The 15,554-nt window shown below is 64.5% G+C and overlaps 2 protein-coding genes across 2 annotated transcripts in view; both read right to left on the minus strand.

Moving 5' to 3' along the window:
- Positions 1 to 4,850, minus strand: part of CASKIN1 (CASK interacting protein 1) — a gene marked incomplete at its 5' end in the record, with an annotated part of 29,344 nt that extends 24,494 nt beyond the window's left edge. Inside the window, one exon of the mRNA XM_082064608.1 lies at positions 4,757 to 4,850. Coding sequence (XP_081920734.1) covers positions 4,757 to 4,850 — 94 coding nt within the window. The remainder of the gene's footprint in view (positions 1 to 4,756) is intronic.
- A 2,705-nt stretch (positions 4,851 to 7,555) lies between these two features.
- Positions 7,556 to 11,389, minus strand: LOC309445569 (hexosaminidase D-like). The gene is made up of 14 exons (XM_082064517.1): positions 11,266 to 11,389; positions 10,961 to 11,057; positions 10,582 to 10,819; positions 10,337 to 10,446; positions 10,025 to 10,112; positions 9,788 to 9,952; positions 9,509 to 9,692; positions 9,238 to 9,309; positions 8,942 to 9,146; positions 8,781 to 8,863; positions 8,470 to 8,548; positions 8,189 to 8,290; positions 7,957 to 8,046; positions 7,556 to 7,865 (listed from the first exon to the last, which is right to left on the minus strand). Exons 2-14 carry the CDS (start codon positions 11,053 to 11,055, stop codon positions 7,682 to 7,684), a joined length of 1,695 nt encoding a protein of 564 aa, XP_081920643.1. The 5' UTR covers positions 11,056 to 11,057; positions 11,266 to 11,389; the 3' UTR covers positions 7,556 to 7,681.
- Between the last annotated feature and the right edge of the window lie 4,165 nt (positions 11,390 to 15,554).

The following is a 15,554-nucleotide window of genomic DNA, read 5'->3' on the forward strand; positions in this document are numbered from 1 at the left end:
AGGGAGCCTTGAGCTGCGAACAGAGCCGTTGGCCCTGTTGCTCCTTGGAGGCGGTGACCAACAGCCCTGGGATCCCCTGCAGCATCCCCCGGCGGGCAGGGACCCAGTGGCCGGCCCAAAGCAGGAGCTGTGCTGCGGTGGAGCGGGGGCAGAGGAGGGTTTGCACCCACAGCCCCAGTCCAGCCAGAGAAAGAGGCAAGAAAATGTAAAACAACGAGACATCACCCCGGACTGAGTAATAATCCCCCTCTGGAAGAAAACTTGGCACACACCAGCCTGTGCCCGCCTGCCAAGTCCTGCTGGGAGCGAGGTTTCACATGCAGGCTCGAAACCCCAAAAAGAAGTTTATAAGGGACTGACTGACACACTATTAAGCATAGCGGTAGCACCAGGAGCTGCTCAGCCCCAGTTGCCATCCCGGATGGCACTCAGGTCCTGCACAGTGGTCAGGATGCACCCACCTCCCGCCCGTGCTGCCATCACCCTGTGCCAGCATTGTCCCGCACGCCCCAGCCCGTCCCCTTGGCGTTTCACCCCTTAATCTGCACCGAGGGGATCGGGGGGGGCCATAGGACAGAGGATGTGGAGGGGCTCAGCACCCTTTTGCAGCCCCCACAGCATCCAGCCCTGCAGCCCCTTCCTCCTGCCCGGCACTGATGGGTCCAGAGTCCGGTAGCACCTGAGGGCTCTGGTGTCCCAGCAAGAACAGTCCCCCCACTGCCCGGGCTTCCCCTGCAGCAAGCGGGGGCTGTTCCAGCGCCCATGGCCGGGAATGGCAGCAGGAACCATTAGAGGTGGCCAGAGGGAACTGGGGGAACTGGGCAGCTCTGGCGGCTGCTGGCCACATGCACTCTGGGCACTGCACCACAATTGGATTTGCAGCTGCCCTGCCTCTTACTGCATGGAAATTGAATTGTAAAATGTCAAAGACATTTCCTAACTGCACCATATTAGCCTGGTTTTATTAAATACTGTTATCAGAGGACATTATTAATGCAATCAAATGCAGGCAAAAAACCCTAGAATTAACTGGCCACCGCACAGGAGGACGCACTGGAAGGCAGGAGGCAGTCAGCAAGACCCTGGCGGGGACCCCATGTCCCCAAGGGGTCTGGCTCCTGTGCCCTGCTGCCCCTGCATCCCAGAGCACTGGCAAATCAGAGATCCCACCCGGCTGCTGCAGCTTCACCTGCATCCCAGGATGGGTCCCCATGGGATGGCAACACCCCAGAGGGCGAAAAGCCTGCGGGTGTTTGCTGAGCTTTGGGGTCCCTCCCCTGCTGCCCATGCTGCCTGCACCATGCACACTCCTCCAAGGAGCTGCCTGGCTCCTGTCCTGCTCTTTTCACCTGTAGCAGCCCCGCACAGCCCCGAGCTGGGAGCAGCATGGCCAGAGGCAGCCGTGGGGCCAGCGCAGTGCTGGTGGTGCCATCGGGGCTGGGATCCCTCCCCAGGCATGGCAGCAGGATCAGGGCTGGCTGGGATAACCTCCAAAATACTGGGGCTGCTGTTAGTGACACATGGGGCAGGATGCAGAGCCTTGCACAGGTGGCAGCACAGGAATTGGGCTCTCCCACCCCGGGCAGGGGCACCCCAAGAGCTGCCCACACCTCAGCACCCACTCCCAGGGGCAGTGAGGCTAGGTTACCCACATAATGGGGTGTAGTGGGTGTGGGGTCCCGTGACCAGGTCCCAAACCCAGCCAGGCAGCGTGGCTCCCCCAGCGTCCCAGAGCGAGGTACCCAGAGCTCCAGCGGCACATGAGGAGACGAGCCCTGATGGCAGCCTCGGCAACCAGGACGGCACCAAGGACCAGGCATGGATGGGCAGCGCAGCCCCATGGGACACAGCCCCGGCTCGCCCCAGCATGCCAGGCTGCTTGCCCTGGCACCATGGGGCCATGTGCCAGCGCATCTCCTGTGCTGCATGAAGCTGCCGCACATGGAAATGCTTTGCAAAGCCCCCCAGCTCAGTGGGAGGAGAAGCCAGGGCAGAAGGCTCTCAGCCCAAAGTCCTTCCCGTGGCACCAGTGGGCGCCACGCAGAAGCTGTTTCCAAAGCGGACAAACTGTCGGCAGCACCAGCCTCGCAAGGAAGGAGCCCGCTCACTCCAGCACACCACGGCTGATGAACCACCCCTGCATGGCACAGCACAGCCCCATGTCCCACTGCCCAAAGTCCCAGCTGCCCAGGACAGGGACAGCACAGCGGGCACAGACCCTGCTGGGGATGCCCCAGAGCCCCATCCCATTCCACGGTGCCCAAGCCAAAGGGAAAACGCCAAGTCACTACAATTCTTCGAGGTAGCACCAGGGAGGAGGGGACGGGGAGGGAAAGAGTTTGCTGCCAAATCCCTGCATCTGATTTGCGTAACTTTCAGACAACCTCATCAATTATGAATGCCCGGGAAGCGAGCACGGTGCGCGCTGCGGCCGGCCCGGGCCCCACAAACTCATACTCCTCATGCTAAATCGGGCCCCACGTCGCCATAGCAACCCGTGTTAATTCACGCAGGGATTTCTAAAATCTCATTTATTAAACCCCACATGAATAGGATATTATCCAGATAACAGAGCTAAGTTACAAATCTTCCTGGTGCTACGCAATGCGGGGAGTGCCGGAGGCACGCATGGGACCAGCATGTGGAGGGGACCGGGGGACATGGGGCTATGGCATGGGGACAGCCACCGCTCGGCGCTGTGCCGTCCTATGCTGTGCACCCCAGGCCAGGTGTGTGGCACCCACTGCCGTGCACACAGCCCTGCTGCCGAGCAAGAGAGTCGGGTCCTGTGGGGTAACGACACTGGAGCAGCCCAGCACCAGCACTGGGGGCTCCGGCAGAGCAGGAGATGTGCAGCCCAGCCGGGACATGGAGCGAGCATCCAGGCCCACAGTGGGAATCTCCCCAGCACCAGGCCAGGTGGGCTCAGCCTTGCTGGGTATACCTTGTCCACGCACGCAGCACAAGGGGCACCGCTGCCCGCCGCAGACACCTGTCCAGCAGAGCCCGGTGCTGGAGGGCTTTTCAGTGGGAGAACGGCCGGGGCGGGAGATGCAGCAGAGCAGCGCTGGGAAGGAGAGGGATGTGGGAGGAGGTGGTGGCACTCCAGCACCGCTGGCCGTTGCCACAGCAACATCAGCTGTCCGCCTGGGCCAGCAGGATGGGAAAGAGTGTGCAGGGGATAGTGCTGTCCCTCTTGGTCCCCTCATGTCACTCTGAGAGGCCACAGAAGCAGCAGCACCTGGGGCAGGTTGGGATGAAGGGGGCTCTGAGCTGGACCTTCTGCTCTCCCTGCACAGGCCACTGGCAGAGACAGCAATGATGGCACTGGGGACACGGAGGACACCACACCAGTCCTGCCTGTCACCAGGACACAGGGGGCACCACACCAGCTCTGCATGGCACAAGGGACCACATGCCGGCCCTGCATGGCACCAGGGACCACATGCCGGCCCTGCATGGCCCCAGGGACATGGTAGATGCTGTGCCAGCCCTGCACTACAACAGCAGGGACATGGGGGATGCCACGCCGGCCCTGCTCCACACCAGGACATGGGGACACCACGCTGGCCCTATTTGACCTGGAACTCACCTGCACAACCACAGATGGGGACAGGGCACGAGCCCTGCACAGCGCCAGGGACAGAGGGGTGCCCACATTCAGGGAGCGCTGGGCCCCAGGAGGGAGGGACGGGACTCAGGATGGGATGGCAAAGCGGCTGTGTGCCCAGTGACCCAATGTCACACGAGCGCTCCCCATGGTCCCTGCCCATGCCCAGGGCTGGTCCCCAGCCCCTCAGGTTGGCCCTGCGCACCAGGCCTGAAACCTGCGGCTGCATCAGCACCATGAATAATTCAGTCCCGGGTGGAACGCCTCAACAGAGCAGTTAAATCATACAGAGAGCAGATACTCACGGAGCTACACACACGTACACACACACACACACAGAGACATACGGACACCCCTGCAGCCTCATGTCTTGATCTGGACACACACACGGAGACGTGCAAACCCAGCCGCAGAGATGCACACAGGGAGATACCCAGGGAGCTGCATCCAAACACCCCCACACGGAGAAACACCAACACAGCCACATCCAAACACACATATGCCAGGGTACACACCGATACACAAACACAGCCACGCACCCAAACACAGGCACACACACTCACACCCAGCATGCGTGTATACGCGCACAGACACACGCAAACGTGTGCAGGCACCGGCAGCTCCGGTGCACACATGCACGGTTCGTGCACACACACTCCATGCACACGCAGATGCCCCCAGCTCTGCCCGGCCGCAGTCTCTGCCCTCACCGTGCCCATGCCCAGCCCCGGACCCCCGGCTGCACCGGCCCGAGGGCTCCCCGGGGACTTGGGAGCCACTCCCGGGCACAGGGCAAGGGCAGCCCGGCCGTGCCGGGGGTTGCACCGGGGCGACCCTGTGCAGCGCCGAGCAGCCGCGCAGAGCCCCGGGATGCTCCGCCGCCGCCAGTGCTCTCCCCGCCGGGCCGCCCCCCCCGCTCCCCAGGACGCCGCCGGGGGTCCCCGGCACGTCTACAGCCCCCGCCCGCCCGCGCCGCGCCGGAGGAGGGCCGGGGATGCTCCGGGGCCGGGCAGGGCGCAGGGCGGCATCCCGGCCGAGCCCCGGGAGCAGCGGGCGGGATGCGGGCCCCAAGCCGCCGCGATGCCGGTTCGTGCCCCCCAACACCCCGCGGTGCCGCCGGCCCGGCCCCGCCGCAGCGGCACTCACTGGCTTTGCCGGGCTTGGGCCTCTGCAGCAGCTTCTGCACGGCCGCGATGTCCTCCGCCTTCACCGCCTGCACCAGCTCCTGGTCCTTGCCCATGGCTCCGCGGCGCCGGGGCTGCCGGCTGCGGGCTCACGGCCCGAGCATCCTCCGCGGCGCGGCGAGGGGCGGGCGGCTCGGCTCGGCTCGGCAAGGCTCGGCACGGGCCCCCCCGCCCAGCCCGCTCCGGAGGCGGGGGCGGCGGCGGCGGCGGCGGCGGCGGCGGCGGCGGGCGCCCGGGGCGGGGCGCGGCGGGGCGGGGGGGCCGCACCGGGAGCGGAGCGGGGGGAGTTCCGGGAGGAGGGGGCGCACCGGCTGCGCCGGGGTAGGAGGAGGACGAGGGGGCGGGGGCCGGGCCGGTGCCTGCGGGCGGGGCACGGGGATCCCCCTTCCCGGTGCGGAGGAAGGTGCCGAGGCCCGGGGGACGCCCCGGCGGGAGCCGCCGCCGCCGCTGCGCAGCTGTGGCGTGTAACGGGCCGGCGGGTCTCAGCGGTCCCGGCAGCCGGAGGGGAGCGTGGGGAACGAGGCTGCTCCCGGCCTCTTCTTCCTCGGGAGGATCCCGGGGGCGGCGGTGCCCCCCGGCGGAGAGGAGATGGGGCTGGGAGCTGCAGCCGAGATCCCAGCACCCACCCGGGGCACCCCGTGCTCCCCAGCACCCACCGGAGCACGCCGTGCACCCCAGCCCCACTGCTGGGTGCCCTTCACTGGTCCCCATCCCGACGCTCTGCCTGGCCATTGCGGTCACCAATCATCAGACGGTGTTGGCTGATAATGGGAACCAGGCTGGAGCAGCTTTTCAATTTCTTTAAATAAAGCCCTTATTACTGCCTAATTTTCCACTTTGGTAGACACAATGGCCAGTGACATTTGTCCCCTTCCACTTTTTTATGGCTTAAATGACTGAGACATGAAAGGTGTGGGAGGGTGCCTGGTGGTGTTGAGCCTGAGGATGCTGACGAACCACATGGGAAACGGGGCCAGCGGTGGACAAGACGATGTGTTAATGGTACCCAGTCAGTGCAGAGCACAGCCATGACCCGCACAAAACTGCCTAAATTTCTGCTCTCCTAGATGAGTTGTCATCTAAAAGCCTTATGGAGGTCCTGCCTCCAGCAGACCAGCCCTGGGGCACCCAGAATGCTGGTACCCACATACTCACTGCAGGGTATGGGGACAGGCGGCTGCAGCCCCGGCTGAGTGCCTGTGGCAGAGGGGAAGATGAAGGGTACCAAGCAAACACCAGACAAACATGAACCAACCTCCTCCCTAATGCCCCCTGAGCTGGATCACAAGGGCGACCGCCGTAGCCCTCAACTTCCTCCATAGCCCCCAGCTCCAGGCTGACCCCCCCTTCAGGGACAGCGGGGTCTATCTCCTTTCCCCACCCCCACTTTCCAATCCAGGACATTTGGGTTGCCAGCACGAAACGCTGTCTAATCTGCCCTCTAATCCCACAGGCTGGCTGTGTGTGGCTGCATGGGGGGCCTGAGCCGCTGCAGGTCTCCCTTGGCTGGGGGCTGGGGCTCCACACATGGTCAGGGGCCCAGGTGGGTTGGGGGCTTCCCTTGCATCTGCCACCACTTGGTGAGATATTAAGCTTCTTGACAAGGGTCCTCTCTCCTGCTGGGCTCCCACACTCAGTGCCAGCATGTGGGGATCCAGCACCGACATGGGATGGCACCAGGACCTTTGTGACTGAGCCAGAACCCAGGGCAGCGGGGCTGTGTGGGGCTGAGCGGGGTGCACAGCCCTCATCCCTCCTCCCCTGTCTGGGCCAGGCTTTTGCAGAAGGAGCGCCGGGCCGCCTCACATTTCTGCGGCTCCCTCCGGGCTCTTGCCAAGTCAAATTGGTCTTTGCAGAGCAGAAGAATGTGCAGTGAAATGTCCGTGTTGTAGCCCTGTGCACACTGAGCAAAAACCAGCGCCCTGAATGGGGAGAGCTGTGGGCACGGGGAGGGTTTTGGCTTCGCTGCCCCCACCAGTAGGGTCAGGAGGAGCAGGCACGTGGAAACCCTTGCTTCAGGAGCCGAAGGCACCGCCGGCAGTGGGAGGGCTGGCTCCACACGGGGGTCCCCTGTGTCCCCCTGCCATGGCCGCAGGCGAGGAGCGCAGCAGAGGCCCCTGCCCGGGTGCGGGAGGCAGGACGTGCCTGGGAGCACAGGGGGCCCCGGGCTCTGGATTAAAGGAGAGGAAGGAAGAGATGAAAGCAGCGTTTGGAGAAGGGCTCAGCTAATGCAGGAAGCGAGCACTGTGCTCACCCCCTTCTAAGCCATCAGCGGCTCACAGTGGCGGCTGGTGCCGAAAGCAGGCAGGGGTGCTGGTGGAGCCTGGCAGGGCACCCCACACCCAGCAGGGGTGCTGGTGGAGCCTGGCAGGGCACCCCACACCCACCCCATGCGTGGTCCCATCCTGGCTGCCAGCTCTCACCTGGTGCTGCACAGCACCCAGCACCTGCGCTGAGCGGGACCCCGTCCCACAGGGAGGGCACAGCCGCCCCTGAGGCCAGCATGAGGCACACGGGTGTCCCCATGGGCTGGCAGCACCGCAGGGCACAGGCTGCCCTCTCCCTGCCCTGTGTCACAGCTCTGCCCGGTGGCTGCCAACCCCTGCAGCTCCAGCAGAGCAGGAGCAACGGGCCCAGGCTGGCTGCGGGACACACCTGTCCCTTGCACCAGCCCCAGCTTCCCCCAACCTGCACAGGGGGCAGAGCCGCGGCCCCCTCCAGCACAAGCAGCATCTACAAAAATACTTTATTGTGGAAGCTGGGTGCGCGGGAGCTCTTTGTACAGTACAAACCAACAGCAGTGACGTGGTCACTGGCACACAGACACGTGATGGCAGCACCTGAAGCCACCCTTGGGGGACAGTGGGACCTGGGGGGGCCACAGCCACTACATCACCTTGGGCCTGGCGTTGAGGCGGATGATGGCCTGGTAGTCCCGCACCAGGTCCCGCAGCTGGTCCAGGTAAGGGTTGACATTCTCCTCCATCCACTCCTCCACTGTGTCGGGGAAGTAGACCCTCTCCAGCTGGCCACGCAGGTCACGGACGAAGCTCTCCCAGTCCTCATGGAGCCTGGTAGGGGGAGAGCAGGGGGTCCAGCTCCTTCCTGTGAGTGACCCCAGAGCTGAGCCCCAGACATCACCCAGCCCCCAGCACCACGTACTTGAGCACCTTGCTGCCGAAGCTCTCCATGTTGCGGGGGTTGCCAAACTGGTGCTTGCGGTGATAGGGGCTGAACCAGCCTTTGATGGCGCTGGGGAGGGGAGAGGGGCATGTGAGGACCACTCACGGATGGGGAGCTGCACGCCGGGCAGGTCCCCTTCCCTGTAAAAACTCTTGTGCCCCAGCCCTGTGGCCGGAACAGGTCAACCCCGCTGCCTCCCACCACCCATTACCTCTCCTCCTCCAGGGCCTTGAGGATGCTTTCCTTCAGGTGGCCATTGACCTGCTCCACCATGTGGTAGATCTCTGCACCGGGGAACGTGCCCCTGCCCTCGCTGGGAACAGGGAGGAGGAGGAGGAGGTGAGAGCCCCACACCTGGGGTGCACTGGGCACCCTGTGCGGCTGGAGGGCACCCACTCTCACCCCCGACAGGTCTGGGACCAGAGCATTTGGGTAACCAGTCCCATGCTCCCCTCCAGAGCATCCCCACCATGGCCAGGCTGTGCCACGCACCATGTGCTCTGCTCCAGCTGCAAGCTCTGGAAGCCCAGCACCTCCAGGACCTTCCTCTTCGTCTCTTCTGTGAATCCCCCTGGGCACAGCAAGGAGAGGGACAGAGAGGCCCAGGCCACCCCACCCTCAGGCACTTGCCCCCGGCTTTACCAACGCACAAACTGGGGGAGCTGAAGCTCTCCTGCCCTGCCTCCCCCCATGTCCTTCCCTGCCTGCGGGATGGGGTCTCACAGGCAGCGGCTGCTCATGGGGTGGGGACACAGGGGACAAGCCCATCCACAACAGTTATCCCGGTGCCGGCAGCTGCTCACCGTTCATCAGCGTCTGCAGGCAGATGGCCAGCGAGGGGATGCCAACGGGCAGGAGCTCACACAGCACTGAGTAGTGATCGTACCTGTGGAGTGGGGCCAGCCACGCCATCACCTCCTGCGCCGCGGGCACTGGGTAGGATGGGGGTCTCGCTGCCCCTCACCTCTGCCAGCCGGTGAGGACAATGCCCTGGTAGCGTAGTGGGGCCAGCCGTGGCAGCGCCTGTGTCACCTTCAGCCAGCTCAGGTGGTTTTTCAGGTGGTAGCTCAGGGGGGGCCAGGCCTGCGCTGGTCCTGTGGTGCCCTTGAAGGCACTGGCGAACCACACCGCCTCGAAGCCACTCTCCGCGTACTTGGTGAGGAATGGCTCTGCAATGGGTCAGGCACAAGCCACCAGTGAGAGAGCTTGGCAGCTCAGTGTCCCCCCTGCCAGCTCCAGCAGCCCGGCACACCGCCTTACCGATCTGCTCAGCGTTGAAGTCGGGTGCATAGAACCACACCACGGGTGAGACGTGCTTTGCTATCCCAGACTCTGTAGGGGTGCAGGGATGGGGACATGGGTACTGGTGCCAGCAGCAGGAGGATGCCTGGGGCTCCTCCTGCTCCCCTGAGCCCCGTGCCTCCACAGAGCCACGCATGGGCTTCTGCCAGGCACCGGGTCAGGGTGGTCATGTGGATGGGTGCTGAGACCCCTGGCTTGGGTGCCAGCACTGCTGTCCCCATCCTCTCACCCCGCAGGGCTCCCACGCTGATCTTCCTCAGCATGTCATCCCACATGAGCACCTGCAGCCCCCAGTACTGCATGGCAATGAAGCCCAGCACCTCCTTGATGTGCTTCAGGTACATGGTGCCCGTGTCGCCCTTGTTGCGGCTCATCCAGTTCTTGGAGTCCATCCCCTCCCCGAGATGGAAGACCTGAATTTGGGGAAAAAAGGGGATGCTTAGCACCCATGGGAGCATGCCTGGCACCTGGGGTGAGCACTGAGGTCCCTGTCTGACCCATTGCCCACCTCGTCTGCACCAATGTGGATCCAGGTGGAACGTCTGTGCTTCTCTATCACCTGTGACAAGATGCTCTTGAGCAGGGCCAGGGTTTCAGGGACGTGGGGGTTGAAGCTGTTGGGGAAGCGCTCGACCTCCCGGAGGTGCTGGTACTTCTCGTGTTTGAGGATGAACTGTGCGGGAGGAGCTGTCAGGGCGGGTTTCCAGGCCACGGGCCAAAGGGACGTGGGATGAGGATCCCCTACCTCCACGTGTCCAAAGGTCTGCACCAGGGGAACCACCTCCAGTTTGTGGAGCTCCGCCAGCTGCTGGATCCGCTCGATGTCCTCCTCGCTGGGAGGGGAGGGACAAGCTCACCAAGGGATGCCAGGGCAGAGGGCAGAGTGTGGGGGCACTCCCTCCTCCTCTTCCTCCTCCGGCACCCCGCCTGTGTAACCCCGGCCACCCCACTCTTGTGTGGACTTTACTATAGGGATGCAAATATTGACCCAGCGGGGCAGGGAGCTGGTCTGGTGGCCACACCGAGTGCCCGGCCAGCCCAGCACAAAGCTGCTCACCTGTACGCATATGGGGACTTGAGGATTTCCAACTCGCCCTTGAAGGGGAACATGTCCTCATACTCGATGAGGATGCCGTTGGCTCCCAGCTGGGACAGGAGGGGGAACACCTGTGGGGTGGGCAGGGCAGGCTCAGCCCTCGGGGATGGCACAGTCCCCAGGGACCGGTGGGGACAGCCTGGCTCTGCCTCTGCCCCCTCGCACATCCCTCCCAGCACCTCCTGCTCCTCCCCGGGCATCCTCACCTGTTCCAGGTAGGAGACCCTGGGTGCAGCTCCCTTGAGGTCCAGGTGGACCAACCTCATCTCAGTGGCACTGATGTCCCTGGGGACCTGCTGCCCAGCCTCTTGCCTCGGGGCCATTATCTTCACCACAGTTTCCTCAAGATCCTGGCTTCGGGGGCCAGTGTCCTGGCCAGTGTCACTCGCGTCCCCCCAGAACCCACTGTCCTTGCTGACGTGCTTGTGCAGCTCCAAGGTGAAACTGCAGGGAGGGGAGAAGGGCTGGGGCTGCGAGGGGTGCAGGGACACCAGCTGCCCCCCAGCACCTGGCCCTGGCATGGGTGCAACCCAGGGGATCTGCAGAGACCCCGACCCCACCCCCGGGGTCCTGCTGTCACCTCACCTGTCGCCAAAAAGGAACTTGATGCCAGCCAAGGCCACGAGGAGCAGCACAACGAGGCGCAGCAGGTTCAGCCGGTGGCTCCGCTGGAAGGCCATCCCTGCAGGGCACACATGGAGGTCCAGCCATGTAGGACCCCAAGCACAGGTGACCCCGAGCTCAGGTGACCCCACAAAGCCCCACATACTGTGCCCAGTTGCCCTGACCAGGGCAGCACAAGACCCAGATAAAGGGGACACAGGGGAAACCCCTCCCACCACCCTGGTCCCAGGAGGGGACATGCACAATGTACCCTGTGTCCCTCCTACCTCCTGTGCCCCCGCAACGGGGCTGGTGGCCAGACCTGCCTTTGCCTCTGTCCGCAAGGGCGCAGCCTCTGTGGGCTCTGCCAGCGCAGGAGCAACCAGGGCAGAGGCTGCAGGGTGAGTCCCTGCCAGGGGATCCCCTCGAGACGCTGGGTCACCTCTGAGAGCAGGGCCGTGTCACAGGGTGGCTGGGAGGGGTGGCATCACGGGGCAGGCACAGTGCAGCCGGGGCTGGCCAGGCACAGGAGGTGGCACTCCTGTGGATGCAGGAGAGGTGACAGGGACCACCCAGGCACCCGCTGGCACTGGCCTGCTCCAGGGAGGGGCACCGGAACAGCCATGGGCACCACGGGGCACAGGTGGCAGCTCAGAACCCCTCGGCACCCCGCACCATGCCGGGGGGGCTGGCCTGGTTAAACCCACATTTGATCCCTCATGGGACACAAAGGACAGGCCACACAGGGTGCAGGAAGGAGCTCATGTCAAAGTTGTCACAATGAATGCTCATGAAATTCATTTGAAGCCTTATTTTCCTAAACCAATTTTGAGAACTCCTGAGATGGGGATTTACCAATTCAGATGAAAATGAGCCCAAACCAAAGGCAGCCTCTGCATGGCAGGAGGTGGTGGCTGCCATTTCCCTGCTGCCCCCACAAGGTCACAACTTGAGGGATTGTGCAGAGATTTGTACCCACTGGTGTGTGACCAGGCCTGACACCGTGGGACCGTGGCTTCAGCAGGAGGTAATCGGCCAGGCCAGACCCTGCACCGCGGACACCGTGACAGGGGACACCGTGAGGGGAGACACTGCTCCCGTGAGCCCCGGGGAGCCGCCAACCTCTGCAGCCCCAACGCAGCCTCCAGGGAAAACACCGTGGCGGGGACACCATGCACATCCTGTGTCCCCTGCTCCTCCAGCCCCCTCAGGACTCCCTCTCACCCACAGCACTGCTCACTGGTGACAAGGGACCCACGGTGACACCTGCTTCCACCCTAGGAGCCCAGAGCAACCCTGCTGTGCGCACCATGGTCCCCATGACAAACAGGCAGAAGGCAGCATGAGCCCTCCTGGAAGCCACACACAAGAAGCTAAAGGATTGTTTCTGCCCCTTTTTTCTCCTTTACTGCCAATCCTGGTGCTTGTGGCGAGGCAGGGACGCTGCAGCACATCAACACCTCCGTCCCCCCAGCCTCTGTGAGCACCAGGGCAGCTGCCACCAACCCTTTCAATGAGTTGCCACCCAAACACACTGAAGTTTAGGGTTAAATTCAGCTTTGCCAGATTTGAGGAATGAAAAGCAGATTTTGGCTGCTGCCAGTACTCAAGTGGCTCAGCTGATCGTGAGGGTTTTGTTTGTGTTGCCAGAGCACTGGCACCAAGGGACAGCAGTGCTGAGCTGCCCCGCGCCTCTGGCTTGGAATTAGCCTTATTTCTAGACGCAGCCCTAATCCCTCCTGACACATTCCCCCGTATGCTGCAACGGGGCACAGAGGGAGCACGGCGTCTGGGACTCCCGGCACGTCCTGCAGAGTCAGAGTGGGACGTGCTGTCCCCAGAGCACGCGGCCCCAGTAAGGCCAGGTCACAGGCAGCACTGTGGAGGAGGGGGCTGGAGTGTCTCTGCTCCATCCCCAATGCCCAGTACCCATGGGGACCCAGTCCTGTGGTGTTCGTATGCAGGAGGCAGAGCAGGATACTGCTTTAGGCAAGTCATGCCCATGCTGTCCCCTGCATGGACAAGACCACTCGTGCTTGGTGTTGCACGTCCTGTGCCGCAGGGGACAAACAGCACCCTACCCTGCCCTGCCCGTCCCCACTGTGTTCCCATCCTACCTAGCCCTGGATGCTCCTGGCAGTGCAGGGACACTCTGGCAGGGATATGCCAAGCTGGGGATGGCTGCTGGCCCAGGACTCACCTCTGATGGGTGTGCAGGAAGGCACAGGGGGACACAGGAGGAGGGTCAGAGGCCCCCGGGCACGGGGCAGGCGGGCACAAGGAGCCCAGCACCCAGGAAGACCATAAATATGCAAAGTGCTTACGGTGCTGTCATGGAACACAGCGCCTGATCAGAACAGGGATAAATATTTAGAGACACTGTCAGCTCGCCAAGATTTGGCGGTTTTAAAACATGTTATCTTATTTAAATAGAGAACAGATTTCCAGGGTTTGAGCCTCCCTGGCACAGCCCAGGCGCGGGCAGGCAGGATGGGCACACACCGGGGATGGGGTGCAGCACCCAGGGGTGGGTGGGGGGGCAGCTGCCGCTCTGTGCCCCTGTGCCAATGGAGATCCCTTCGTGGTGAGGGCTCAGCTGATTGATGCTGCCCCTGTAACCCAGCATCTCGCCGCTAGCACATGCTGTATTTATTAATGTGACATCTTCCTCTGCCAGCCCTTTGGGGATGGCACTGGCACAGTCCGCATGAGGCTGGTAAGAGCCCACGGCTCCTTGCAGCCAGCCAGCCTGGCTCTCTGCTCTCAGCAGCCGCCGTCTGAGGAGGGAGCTGGACCCGCGCCCCCCTCCCTGCCTCCACACAGCCCACATGGATTTTGCTTGCAGCTGCCCAAAACCAGCCCAGCTCCCCACTTACCTTCCTGAGCCCGGAGGAGAGGAGAACGGAAGCAAACCCAAACCTGAGCCTGTAGAGAGAGGGACCATAGGGAGGATGGAGCTGAGTGCCCCCAGTTGCCCCCGTGGGCTGGCAGCGAGGGTTTCGGGTGCTGCCACAGGGTTTGGATACTGCCTGGCTGCCCACCGCCCTGCTCCAGCAGTCCCCAGCCGTTGCCATGCCAAACCCAGCGGTGCTGCCGTGAGATGAGTGATGGTGCCGCCGTGGAATGAGTGATGCTGCACCGTGCACACTCACATGCACGCTCACATGCACAAGCTCACACGCTTCCAGAGCCTTCCTCACCAGCCCAGCCTAGGCCACCCCATCCCTCGCACCCACCCACGGGATGAGCTGCCCCACGCGTCACAGCCCCACAGCTGGGGTCTAGTACGTGGGGAGGCTATGAACCCCCCCGCGGGGCTACAGCCCCCGCCGGCAGCAGGAGGGGGCTGCTACACCCTGGGCCCCAGGCAGATGCAGCCCTCCCCCCAAGACGCTGGGGCACACTCGGGGCAGCCCCTGGGCGTGGGGGGCTTTTCTGCACCCCCCCAGCCCACTGCACTGCCGGGTCACCACCCGCAAGCCTGGAGCACCCCACGGCCCCCCAGGGCCCGGGCGCCCCTCGGGCATCCCCGCACCCCACGGCACTCTGCAGGCTCCGTTGGGCACCCTTGCGGCCACGGTCCCTGCTGCGGCACCGGGCATCCCTGCGGTACCGGGCACCCCTGCACTCCTCCGGGCATCCTTGCAGCACCGGGCACCCCTGCTGCGCCGGTCCCCACTGCGGCACCGGGCATCTCTGCACCCCCCGGGCACCCCTGCGGCACCGGGCACCCCTGCATCCCTGCATCCCCGCTCCCCCGGCGGCCCCGAGCATCCCCGCTCTCCCAGCCCTTACCGGCAGGTGCGGGGCCGCCGCGGGCACGGCCGGGCGCGGGCACGGGCCGCAGTCGCTGCCGCCGCAGCTCTTAAAGAGCCCGGGCGCTGCCGGTGCCGCGGGCACTGTGATGCGGGGCCGAAGCCGAACGGCAGGCGGGGAGGGATGCTCCGGCTCCCGACAGCCGCCGTGCACAGCGGGGCGGCACCGGCAGGGCGGGGACCGTGCCACACGCCCCGGTGCGACACCCGCACGGCAGGGGACACGGGCACAGTGCGGAGCCGCCGCCCGCTCTGCCTCGAGGGGGCACCGGCCCAAAGGGCGAACCTGGGACCGCTCCGCGGGACGTGCCCGGTGTGTACCCGGTGTCCGCTGTGTGCCCGGTGTGTGCCAGGTGTGCGCCTCGTGCCCGTTGTATGCCCCGTGTGTGCCCGGTGCCCGGTGTGTGCCTGGTGCCCGGTATATGTCCGTTTCCCGGTGTGTGCCCGGTGTGTGTCCGGTTCCCGGTGTGTGCCCGGTGTGTGTCCGGTTCCCGACGCTGGGCCCTGCACAGCCGCTCTCGGCGCTGCGCCCCCTGGCGGCGCCGCTGGGAAAGTGCTCCCGCCCCCCTCCCGTTGCCCCGTGGTTTCGCCTCACCCATCCCTCTCTGCACGTGGTATCGCCCACCGCCCTCCTCCTGCGCATGCGCCCTCACGCGGCTGGCGCCCGGAGCGGCTGCGCGCCGAGGCGGGGTGCTGTGCGCATGCGCAGAACGAGCCGTGTCTTAGCGCCGGGTGTGGCTGCCGGTACCGGGAGAGAACGG

This window comes from Streptopelia decaocto (assembly GCF_964273445.1).
Source record: "Streptopelia decaocto genome assembly, chromosome: 13".
NCBI classification, from domain to species: domain Eukaryota; kingdom Metazoa; phylum Chordata; class Aves; order Columbiformes; family Columbidae; genus Streptopelia; species Streptopelia decaocto.

What these genes read in the sequence shown, in the direction of transcription:
- LOC309445569 (XM_082064517.1), bottom strand. Translation starts at nt 11,055, where the DNA reads ATGGCCTTCCAGCGGAGCCACCGGCTGAACCTGCTGCGCCTCGTTGTG. An exon ending in GTCCTCACCGGCTGGCAGAG is followed by an intron (nt 8,864 to 8,941) that starts GTGAGGGGCAGC and finishes CCCACTCCACAG; the next exon opens with GTACGATCACTACTCAGTGC. An exon ending in AAGGCCCTGGAGGAGGAGAG is followed by an intron (nt 8,047 to 8,188) that starts GTAATGGGTGGT and finishes TCCCCTCCCCAG; the next exon opens with CGCCATCAAAGGCTGGTTCA.